At 39.0% G+C, this 12,397-nt stretch overlaps 1 protein-coding gene across 2 annotated transcripts in view; it reads right to left on the bottom strand.

The window, feature by feature from the left end:
• igdcc4 (immunoglobulin superfamily, DCC subclass, member 4) overlaps positions 1-12,397 on the bottom strand; it is a 48,963-nt gene that overhangs the window by 23,329 nt on the left and 13,237 nt on the right. For both annotated transcript variants that reach the window (XM_072380246.1, XM_072380247.1), the window contains exon 2: positions 4,138-4,452. In XM_072380246.1, the coding sequence (XP_072236347.1) occupies positions 4,138-4,452 (315 nt within the window). The remainder of the gene's footprint in view (positions 1-4,137; positions 4,453-12,397) is intronic.

Below are 12,397 nucleotides of genomic sequence, written 5' to 3'. Positions count from 1 at the left end.
AAAAAAAAATCCAATTGCTTATCTGGAATTTAGGAATTTCACAGTTTGTAGAACCACAAGTAAAAATGTACTTGTGGTGTTAGATTTAAAGTAATGGAATCACTAAAGGTGCAAGGATTAAAAAAAATAAGCTAAACTGCACATAAACTGGGTTTCCATTCAAAAGTTTGTTAACTTCTCATGTAATCCCAATAAAAATACTGTGAACTAATGGTTTTGCAGGTTTTGATAGAGTAAACAAGGCTGCACGCTGTTACCAGAGGGTGGCAGTACAGGCTGCAGGCTGTAGGAAAATACAACAACAACTGCAGGAGACATCCAGAAGAGGGAATATCTGAGAGATCATATGATATCTGGAAGGATGATAGTCAGTCACAAGAGTTTAACAGTTGGTGGGCTGCTTCAATTTAGGTTTGTTTGTCACCTGAGACACCATTCGCAAAGTTGTCTCCATTACTTCGTGTCTTTTTTTAAGTCATCTCAAGTGACTGTAATTTTATCTTTCTTCCACTTTTTGTTCCCATTTACCTTTTCTAAATGAGCATCAAAAACTGACACTGAAACCTTGCCTGTAAGAGGTGGCCATTCTTCCTGTTATTGTGATTACTGTTCTTATTGAGGACACCAATAAATGTAATTCTCTGAAAAAAAAATGTATTTAATTTTTTTTTTAAAGTTTAAAAATAGACTAAAATTAACACATATGAAAAGTCCTAATCTTGATTCTGGTATAAAACCAACAAGAGCAACTATTCTGAGTGCCGAGTGTTTCCCAACTTGCAACCAATCACATGACTGCCTCACGATTTCCAAACTTCAGCTATTCTGTCTTTTTGTACAAGATTTTGTCCTTGACGATTTTCCCTGGAACCGCTCTAGACTTGAGGAGACACTGAACAGAATATCTGAGTTATTGCGACTCGTATCAAACCCACTATTTCTAATAGCAACAAACAAGCCATTAACATTTTCCTGCTGCTTTGAGGGAACAGAGTTTCTCAATGAGTACACAGAGGCAGTCCCACATGTGATAATAGAAGCAGAAAGCATTTGATTAATTTAGGAACAATACATGCATTAATGCGCAGGATGTTGTACAGGAGACAGTGATGATTAACCCATTCCACTTTCACACATTAAACAGCAGAATCCCAGAATTACCCATAGACTATGCTGCTGTCAGACCGGCTCACGGGATGGCAGGCTCATTAAGTTTGTGCATGAGTAGGTTGGAGTGCACGTGTACAAATCTACATTTACCTCAGTGTTTAGTCTAGTGCATGCCTTGATGCTTGTAGACAGGCTTCTCTTGTCCTTACATTATTGGATTAGTGCGTGTATACTGACTATGGGTGTGTGTGCGTGGGGTGAATGACAGCTGATAAGCGAGAGTGCGCAGTATGTAAATGCAACAGGGGGGTTGAGGGTAGAGGGCGAGTTCAGAGAAAACATTTTGGCCATGCTGTGATGGGACAATGTCGTCTGGCTGAGCCTCCACCTCTGCTGTGTCAAAGTATAATTATAATAGTCACTCCCCAGGGTTCAGTGAGTGTCCCCAGACTCACGATGACATTCCATGGCAGATCCATCCGGAACCATGTAAATCGCCCTCTCAGATACTGAAAAGCTGACACCAGTCTGGCTCAAGATGACACACAGGGCAATTTTTCATCATAATACTCCCATCTAAAGGTGACATACCAAGACACAAGAAACAAAGAATATGTTCAATTGTTTCCTAGCAACAGGGTCTTTCTGTGTCAGGAGGAATTTCAGGCAGCTCCTTGGGCACTTACCTATATAAAGACAATCCCTTCCATTCGATATCTAAAAGAACTCTCCATTTTGTCTCTGTTTCTTCTCTTTTTTTCTACATTTCTTTCCTGCCCTTGACTTTACCCCGACTTTTTCTCTGTCTTTGTCTGTCCCTCTGTCGGTGCCCCACTCTTTGGCCCCACAGCTATCAGATTGCAGTGTTTTTCCCCTCCCCTTGTGCAGGCAGATAATTCCACCCGTGACCTCTTTGCTACCCAGTTCTAAGGCTGAGTAACATTGTGAAAGCTCATAGAGCATGCCCCCTGCCTCAACAGATGTTTGAAGTAGCTACTGGAGAGCATGTTGGTTTTGACACACATGCAGGAATGCCCTTCATCACTGACCAAAGGAAGCAATTTACAGCAACCCCGCTAAGAGTAAAAAGTTTTGAAATGGAAGTGCTCCTATACATAAAATTAAACAAATACTTCTTAAAAATCTATTCTCCTTATGGTATTTCCCTAATTTTATTGGCATGGGATGAAAACAGTGAGAAAAAAAAGAAAAGCTGTAGCTTTGCTGGCTTGGTGGATGATACTTTTTATGTTTAGAACATCAGATAGAACCATCAGAGGTGGTTTGCTAAAGCTTCTAGTAATTAGGAGACGTTGACATTTGCTTCAGCTGTCACATAATCAGAAAGACTAATTAATATAATTAACATTAAGAGCTGCTTTTTTTTTTACCATCCTTATGTTTCTGTGAATGTAAAACACACTCTGTTTGTCATTTTTCTCAAAGAGATGCAGAGTGAAAGAGAAAAAAATAAAATTGCATTAAGACAAGGAGAAAGTCTCTTTGGCTGTCTCTCTGCCTCTCAGGCACATGCATCATACTTATATATTGCAACAGCGAAAACTGGAGCAGGTGGCTTTTCTAATGTGTTTTCACAGATGTGATCTCTGCTACGGTTTCTCTTCAGCCTCATTCCAGTGTGTAAAGACACAGTCGGAAGTGAGGATGTCTTCTCAACATCAGTGTTTAGGTTGTTTGGCGGCAGCTTTCTTCACAGTCACATCTGTCTCATAGCTTTTCATCTGATTTGATTAAAAAAAACTGCACACACATATACATCGATTGTGCACACACCCAAACTGAAGGTCAGTGTTAATGTTCTCAAAAGCTTTTCTTTTCACCATCGCCACATACTCTCTTCAGCCTTTTCTGCATTTCCACCATTCATCTAACACCCGGTCCCCTTTAGTCCTCATTGTCCCTCAAACAAGAGAACCTCATAAATAGGCATGTGATGGCTGACAAAAGAAGAGCCATCCACACAGGATACTGTCTCATCTCACACAAAGCTAATGACTATATAAAGACCACTACTTTGGAGTGTGCGAGAAAGGAGCCTCTTTTGTAGGGTGATTAAAAAACTTCAGCCTGTCCTCTCATCCTTCATACCACCAACACACACACACACACTTGCACAGTGGCTACAAATGCCCCGGAAATTTGCTGATACAGTATGTTCACACAATGTCTCTCCCACTGATTTTCTGGACATTTCTCTAGAGGGGGGTGGGTGAAATACCTTCCCAAAAAATCTGGGGTGAATGCCGCAGATTTTCACAGGCCACTGCTCAGGATCATCTGTAGAACATTTTCAGGACTCCGGTGCGTGTTTGAAAACGTCTCATCATGCAGGCTGAATTGGAACCATGTTTCTGATAAATGCAACTTTCTCAGGCAATTAGTCTAGTTTATTGCTCTTGACTGCAACCCGGATGTCAGCCACATACAGAAACTAAGCACTTTAAAGGTCAGAATGAGTGAAACTGCTACTGATTTGAAGTATTCACCACCCAAAACCGTACAGACACATACAATATTAACACATATAGTGTAAACACAATGCATTAGCTTATTTATAATGGATATGTCATCACTATTTTCTAGGATTTAAGAAAGAGTTTAACATGATGTGAAATACACTTATTTGCTTCTGTGAGATTGTTACCACTACTCATCTGATTTTCATACATTTTAATTTAATTTTAATGGAGACTACAGAAGTCAGAGAAAGACAAGGACAGAGTGAATGCCATTCACTGTCATAATGCTGCCATTGAGGGAGTGACTTGATTTAGTGTTTCTTCTTTGAGTGGCAGTGGTCATCCTGGTCAAAATGTCAAGTGGAGACAGATTCATTGATTTTCTACAGAGTTAACACGCACACAGTAAATATTCCCTTACTCACGTCTAACTTACAGATCTCTGAGACTCTGACTTCATGTGCGCTTAACCGACCAACCCCCCTCACCCAAAAAAAAGAAAAAGCAAAAAAAAAAAGCAGTGTGCTCTGGGTATTGTTGGACCTACTTGCAAGAAGCACTTTCAGAGTCCGGCTGGTCAGTGCCCCAAAGGCGCTGCCACTCACACAGCTGTAATTCCCCTCCACATCATGGGGGGGGCTGCTGTCTGTAGAGGTGGGCAGCAGGAGGAGGGATCCATTGACAAGGTGCTGCAGGTATTCCTCCCCCTCCAGAGGGAGTGGCTTTCCATCCTTGAACCAGCTAACATTGAAAGGTGTGTCGCTGGCCCCCAGGTTGCAGTCCAGCAAAAGGGGCGAGCCTGGCTCCAACACCACATGGCTGGGCCCAGCACCACAGCTCAGCTCCACCGAAACAGGCTTTTCTGTGTTGAGCGAAAGAAGAAAAGTTTGTTAACTTTGCACTGTACCAGCAACACTTTAGGATGAGCGTAGTTCTTTTTTTTTTTCTGATATAGACGGCAAGGCTAAAAGAAAAATAAAGTTTCTTGGACCACCTTAAGCTTTGATGATGACTTTGCAATTGTTTTTATAAGCTTATGCAGTGTTGCTAAATTATTTTCCAGCCAGAATCATCATAATTTTTCATTAAGATCTTGTATTGATGATGGATGAGTTCAGCACATTTCTCAGATTCTCAGTAGAGTTTAGGTCTGGACCACTCTGTTACCATTTGAGCCAGATGAAATGACAATGTCATCTAGGAATATGCCCATGACATCATGAAAGATCTATGGGTGAAAAACCTGATTATCCATTAATTCGGTAATCAGCTGACCTAATTTTTAGGGCACATTATCTTGCTGATCCTAGAACTGACAAATTGGAGCAACCCCACAATGATGTTCACCCAAACATGTCTCTTTTTCAAAGAGGAATATCTTTCTAGGTTTTTATAACGTATTGGACATCTCGACTCAATTTTAGAAGTTTTAGAAATCTCTAGGTGTTTTGTTTGCTTGATTCAGACCAGTAATTGGACTCTTCTGAAACAGAATTTATCCCATGACTGCATGATTTGTTCTCAAACAGGGTTGTTTTAGGACAGTGGAGATACTCACTGCATCACTGAGGGTTGACTAACTTATTGCATGTTAAAACATATGAATCACTTCAGCTCTTTTCCAATGGGAGGCTCATACTTATTTGCTTTGCTAAATCCAGGGGGTCACTTATTTTTTGGCCTTAAAAACACCCATAGCTCACCTGTAACTGAAGATTACACCCTTTCCTCATTGATCTGGCTATTTTCACTCTTTTGAACATTTGTACACTTCATCATGCTGGCTATTTTTGTCTAGTCTATCAGCTGTAACGTTTGCCAATTTGTCTTTTCACAGCATAACTTCAATAGAGTCAATACTGTTGGCAGCACAGATGGATAAATGTAGTGCATTCAGAGAAGGGTGTTAGGGGACATACAAGAGGCCATCCTAAGGAGGAGGAGGAGGAAAAGCTCTGCAAATGAAACCGGTGCAGCTACATGAAGGGATTTGTATGTCAGCAGCAGGACATTAAAGTCAGAGAGACAGGGGATTCCTGGAGTGAGAGGTTGATGAGCTGGTGTGAGATGAGCTGTAGATTACTGTATCAACTGCAGTCTAATGAGATCTGTGCAAAATGCTGGAAATTTACAAAGCTTAAATTTAGTCAAGGTCGAATGATTTTTTTCACTATTTTATGTGAAATTCTACATAATACTGATAATAACAATAATTGTGAATGCAAATGAATACATTTGTAGTGCTATCACATACACACACAGCAACCTCTAGTGCATTGTGCAACCAGCTACTGGTTTTTCTTTTGTCTTTATTACTTTTGCTTAGTCATAACTCACACAGTTTGATGCCATTTAAACCCAATCTTTTAATCTTTACTCGGGTAATTAGGCTGGTTTTTTTCCTACTCTACCCTTTGACTTCAAAACAGTATGTTTCTTTGTGAAAGGTTTTTGATTTAGTTAAATGAGTGAACAGACCAGAACAGACCAAAACAGAAAACGAATAGAAAGAAGAGAGATGAAAAAACATGAGAAATGAGCAATACGAAGATATAAAGACTTCAAATCTGGAGTGAATATGTACCATTAAATCGTCATTCTTGGGGTAGATGGATGCCATTAGACACATGAAAAAAAAACCTCAGCAGGGCTCAGAAGTCGCTCTATTGTACTGCTTCCAACAGACTATACATTATCTTGGCCATGATTGATTGATGATGCCTTTAATGTGAAAATACTTCCCTATACATCATGCGCTAACATGTGCTTTGTAAGATGTATGAGAGCAAAGAAAATGGTTTTCCTTTTAGTGAAGAGTAAAGTTTCACTGCCGACTGGGGGTATATTAGAGAAAATATACAATAAAAACATTGAAAAACAATGTTAAATCTGCCTGTTTTCATGAAGTGAACTTCTGTTCTAAAATGCTCTTAATTCAACTTCAAAACTTCAGTTCACTTCTGTTCAGTCCTTATCAGCTTTGCAATAGAAGAGGAATTTTAGCTGTCATGAACAAGAATGTAAATTTGACATTAATAGATAAAAATAATTCACCACGACAAACACTTTATTTCCATATCCATCACATCCTTGTTGCGTAATCATTACTCTTTGCAGTTCCCTTTTTCTGATGAAGCCATGACTTTTTCTTGTGATCATAATTATTCAGATGAAGTTTTGGACTGTAATACCATCACTAGCAGAGGCACTTTGGTAGCTGGAGAGCTTTGGAGTGAAACGCCTCACATAACAATGGAATAATTTTTTACGTTTAACATTCATTCTCCTGCTAGATTAAATTTAAGTGCCACAGGGGTTGCAGGTGTATGAAGTTACATATAAGTGCTTAGCAAATGTCTTCTTTCCCCCTACATTTTTTTTTTCTCCAAAGAGCCAAGACTGCTTGACCTCGACTATCGACAAACCTGAAGGCTGATTTATGTGTAGCACTCTGGAGCTCAGTGGCCATTACTGCCGAAGGCATTTACAGCTACAGTAAAAGGTTTGGGTTCTAAGTGTTCACCCCTTCCGACAGATGAAAGTAAGTGTGTGCCTGTATGTTGATGACATTCCACCTCCAAGAAATTGTTTGAAATTAGTTTGGATGAAACCCTTGAGAAATACTGATGCACAGTTTCTGTCTAACCTCCATTCAAAGGAAAACACTCTTTAATCTCAACAAAACCAACATCTCAGATTCAAGAAATAAATCAGTCAATCAAAAGGAAAGCATATGTAGAAGAGCGAGCAGTGTCAGCTCCTCAACAAATTGGTCATGCTCTCTTTTGCCAGCTTCACACTTGGAATGTGTTTGAACCAGGAGTATTTCAACTATACTTGTCAAATTGTCAAATCCTCTACAAAATCTATAGAGCAGATGTCTTTGACAAAGGCTTAAGAAGTGAAATTCTTTGTAGACTAGATATGGATTTATAAGTCAGGAGCCATTGCACCATTTACTGGATCAATTACTGCACACATCACAGATTTACTTCTCATGGCATAAACATCCTTGAATAAATTGCACCTTGAGATTGAATTTTTAATTAGCTGATATCATAGTAGTAATTTGGAGCATAAAAAGCCAATAGCTGGTCACTTGATCAGCAATCGCCCCCAAAAACCGCTGGAAATGAGCAATCCTTAAATTAATTTGAAAACAGCTTTGACAGAGCAGCAATTATTGTCAGTTAAATGCATCAATAATGTCATGTATTATACCCAAAAATCTTAACATGCTCAAAATATAAGAAAGAAATGAGTTCCCGCTGACTTTCATTTCATATTATCTCAAGTGCAAAATAATAAGTCAAACTTAGATTGATGGTTCAATTTTTGATAAGAAGAAAAATAATATCTTTTTTAATAAGCGATAAAGAGGAAACTATATAAGTGAGAAATGTATGCTGGTTGCTAGGCAACAGCAAAAGGAAGGACTAGGAACAGTTTTTCATCAAGTGAGAAATAATGTGAACACATTAGGCAGAGATCCGGGTTCACAATAGTGCTTTGAACGTAAATGTAAACAAAAACCCAAGAGGAGGATTATGTGACAGCCTTGGCAGCAGAAGCCAATTAGACTACAGACTAAAGCAGGTATGTTTACCGGCTGTGTGATTGCATCTGTTTAGCTACTTATCTTTCATTCTTAGTTAAAATAAAGAGCATGTCTGTGCATATAGGGTGATAAATGTATTGGGAAATAGAATCTGAAGCATGTCCCTATGTGCAGACGTTAATTAGCCATGTGCTTAATTTCTTTAGCCTCCATGTAAAACTGGTGTGTGGTCCAGTAGAACTGGTAGAGAGAGTGAACTGATCATACTATACTTCAACTTGACAGACTGTAAACCATTTCAGGTCAAAGCACTTTTGACTGTTTCTCACATCTCTGAAACAACACAAAATGTAAACATTTCACTAGTGGATCTTTACATATATTCACCAAGCAGACTAAAAATATGATACAACCATCGCCATGTTTCACGAATGCAATGAGGTTCTTATTCTGGAATGAAGAGTTTTGATGGGTAAGTATTTTTCCACTGCATTTTATTATGTATATTCTTTTTACCAAGCTGCACACAGCAAGCAAAACTCATTTAAAGAGAACTGGCTTTCTACCTGTAGCCATGACCATCATTGCTGTTCAGTGATCTGAACAACAGGGGTATGTGTCTTGTTTGTTTAATTGGGTTTTGCCATCTATTCTTAAGACTTGTTTCAGGGTTTACTGAAGTTTTATGTTGCATTTATCCAAACAATTATAAAGTGTTCACTAACCTTTGGGCAACACTGGATTACTTGCTCTGAGGCTGCTGTTTCTTGTAGCAAAGGGCATTTAAAAAAAATCTACATCTAGAGAGTGGAAATAGACCAGAATGCCCAATCAAATACGTTGCTAATGGCAGATTTGGACCTGCATTCAACATATAATGAGTCAAATTACTTAATGCGTCTTCTTCACATTGTCCCTTGTGAGGGTGTGGGGTTGGGTGCAGAGAAAGATGTTAACAGCAGTACTTTTGGCTGGAATTCTTTGAACATGATTACACTTGAAGTGATTTGAAGTCAGATCAAGTTTTTGACAGTAATACTATCTTGGTCTTGACTTAGTCATTTCTCTCCTACTCACGGTCAGCTGTCTATAAATTTGGAGCACACCTGCATTCTGATGTTTACAGTACAGTGCAAGGACTGTCTTATTAATTTGTCGCACGTTTTAAAAAGTACCTAAATCGAGTCACAAGAAATGCTAAGTTTCCAACAATGTAACCTGGAAAGCCTCTGATTGCATTATCATGTTTAAGTTGATGCACATATATTAATGTTGAACTTAAACTGGACTGGACAGAATGTGCGAAGAGCATAAGGTAATTTTCCTTAATTATAGTTTAATGAGTTCTGTATCCCTATTGGCCAACAGTCCATCAGAAGAAATACGAGACTCTGACAAACAGCATCCCTCTTGTAATTACACTAGTTCATGTTCATTTAGGTTGCATGTGGACTGTCTGGGGCTGAGCAGCATATTTGTTCCCTACAGATGATTTAGGCATTGTTATGCCTTTGGTGTGTGTTCTTGAAGAAAACCAAACAAATACATACAAACATCTGTGTCCAGAAACAGACCTAAAACGTGTAAATCCCATTGTACAAGTGCGTGATTCAGTCAGTAAAGAGACGAAAGTGTTGCCTACTGTGTCCTTATTGTTACCCTCAGTGTTGCCAGAGCGTGTGTGTGTGTGTGTGTGTTTTTGGGTAAAATTTGCTTTGGACAGGTTCATGGTCAATTTGGCAGTTTTTAAGTGAATCTTTTGTTATTTTGAAACACAGTTCATTCAATCAGTCATCATTACTTATCTAAAAAAGTGGGAAAGTGATAATGATCTCAAACTATGGCTATCAAGAGGTGATGAAAGGAAGGTGTCAAATTTTGCAACACAGACATCAGGGCCCACCTGAAAGCGTTTCAACCAACAGTCTGTTCTGCGTAAAGGTAAAAGTTCAAACTGACCATTGTAAATGTAAACAACTGTTTTAATCACTGTTGTAATGTAGAAGGATACATTTTATGTGTATGCGTGTGTGTGTGCAGAATGTTCTCTGTATTTTGGTGTTTATGATAAAAGGGGTTAGTGGTTGTTACGTTTGTCCGGTCTGCAAACGTGCGTCACGTATGGATGTGATGTGTCATGTGACAGCTTCGCTAAGTCTAGTTCAGTTGTGGTAGCTGGCTGGCGTTAAATTGTATTGCATTGCGCTGTTAAATTGATTCGACTACTGATGTGTATTCCTTCTCAAACAGTAAAAAATAGCAATTAAAATATTTAAATATCAATCAATATTTTTTTTTGTAAGTTAAGGTGGTTTTTGAAGGCTTTTTCTGGCAACATTTGTCATCATACAGAGACAGTGTCACTGTATATCCTGATCTGGTTTAAGTCCCACGATGGACAGTAAAAAAAATAAATCCTCCCCCACAAAAAATAATAAAAAAAATACACTTGGACAGCTTTTAGGCTAGATTATCATCTTTGTGCGTGAAACACAATGTGATCCTGGGCAGATCCTTCTATAATTCATTTGAAATACCGCTTTGTGAATTCAGCTTAAAAATTCTATTTTCTCAGACTCACACACACACACAGGCAGGTTTCCTTCAGCTTCTCTTTCTCTGCCGTCGGATTAATTAAGTTAATGGGAGATGGAATTTTTCTCTTGATTAAATGACCCCCCCCCCAATCCCCAACCACCACCATCACCTCCTGATAAAGGGGTGTGTGTTTGTGTGGCACAGCACTCAGACGAAAACACATCTGCTATGGACACAACATAATCATGCATTGATACAAATGTACTGAAAACATATTGAAACAGAAACATATGTAGACTTCACACGTAAAGCAAACTAAATAACAAACTCGACTGTATGTGTGTGTCAGCACACACTGACGACCTCCTGGCTCCTAGCTTCATCTCTTCCATTTAAACTAATTAAGTCTCATTATGTCATCAAAACGTTAGCAGCTATTTCCCAGCTCACTGCCAATAGTTTCACTTAGTGAAAAGTGTGTATGATTCAGCATTACAGTGGAAACAGAAGTGTAATAACAGCACAAAATATTAATTAAAAGTAGTTTACTTTCAGAAAAGTTTTGCTAATGCATACAACTAATTACACAATGAAATAAGCCTGGAAACATTACTGAAACATTTACTGAGCTACTGAGGTTTACCATGACCTACTCTTCTTTACAGAAGAAGGAGAGTTAAGCATATCAGATATTTCAAGTAGCTGACATATCATTTGGGAATAAAACACTTGATATTCACACACATCTGCACCAGAAACCTTGCCATGCCCTAGATTTTTAGCTACCGTAGTGCACGCACACACAGTATGCACATGCCAACGTGCCCGTTTACACTGACAGATGTATGCACGCCCACACAGTAACTGTCAGTGTCTCATGAGGACACAGGACGGTAAAGAGGGGAGAATCTGCAAAGTGGCCATTTTACTATACAAGTGGCAGCTGCTGGAAAGGACAGTGTGCATTCTGAGAGATGGTGGCGGTTGAGTGGTCTATCTTCACTGTGGTGAATGGATTGTGAAGGAGCATAGCCAAGAGGTTCACAACTTACTTAAGGTAGAGCGGGGACAGAAGTTTAGAAAAAGTAGAGACAAACAGTTAACATGAGACAATCAAACAGAGAGAAAAAACGTAGAGGCAGACTTTCCACGCATAAATTATGCAGTGCTCCTTTAACACTTTTAAAACCTTGTATGGGTTCATAATACATTTCTACCAGTGCAAATAACGGTGATATTATGACATGAAACCCATCTCAGATGCTTACTGTCCCTCATATGAATGGAGAAAAGGACAGATTAAAATCTATTTGTATATTCATAATTGTATCCAAAATTGTGAAATGCAAAAAAGAATCTCTTTCTCTGTGATTCAGATTAAGAAAGTGATTAAAAGGAAGGGGAATTGGAGATGGTGGAAGGCATTACTCTTATTGCCATTGTTAACACCCATGTCATTTGTCAACTTCTGTTAATACATCACTTATGCAACTCTGGGGTGAAAAGGAGAAAGGGAAACAGGAGAAGAACCAACACAGCAATTATTTCACTCAGTCCAGCTCACTTTCAACGGAGACTGGACACTCAGTGACCTCCGGGTCACAGATCAGGTTTCCACAGCGTTTAGAGAGAAACTAGACAATACTCCAAGTCTTTCAGGACCTTAGGGATGCCAACAAGTCTGAATTAAAAAAGCAATGTAAAGAAGATG

The sequence above is a fragment of the Leuresthes tenuis genome, unplaced genomic scaffold (assembly GCF_036924035.1).
Source record: "Leuresthes tenuis unplaced genomic scaffold, fLeuTen1.0.hap1 SCAF_2, whole genome shotgun sequence".
Lineage (NCBI taxonomy): Eukaryota > Metazoa > Chordata > Actinopteri > Atheriniformes > Atherinopsidae > Leuresthes > Leuresthes tenuis.
Note: the sequence above shows the minus strand (reverse complement) of the source record. Positions and strands in the feature narration are given on the sequence as shown.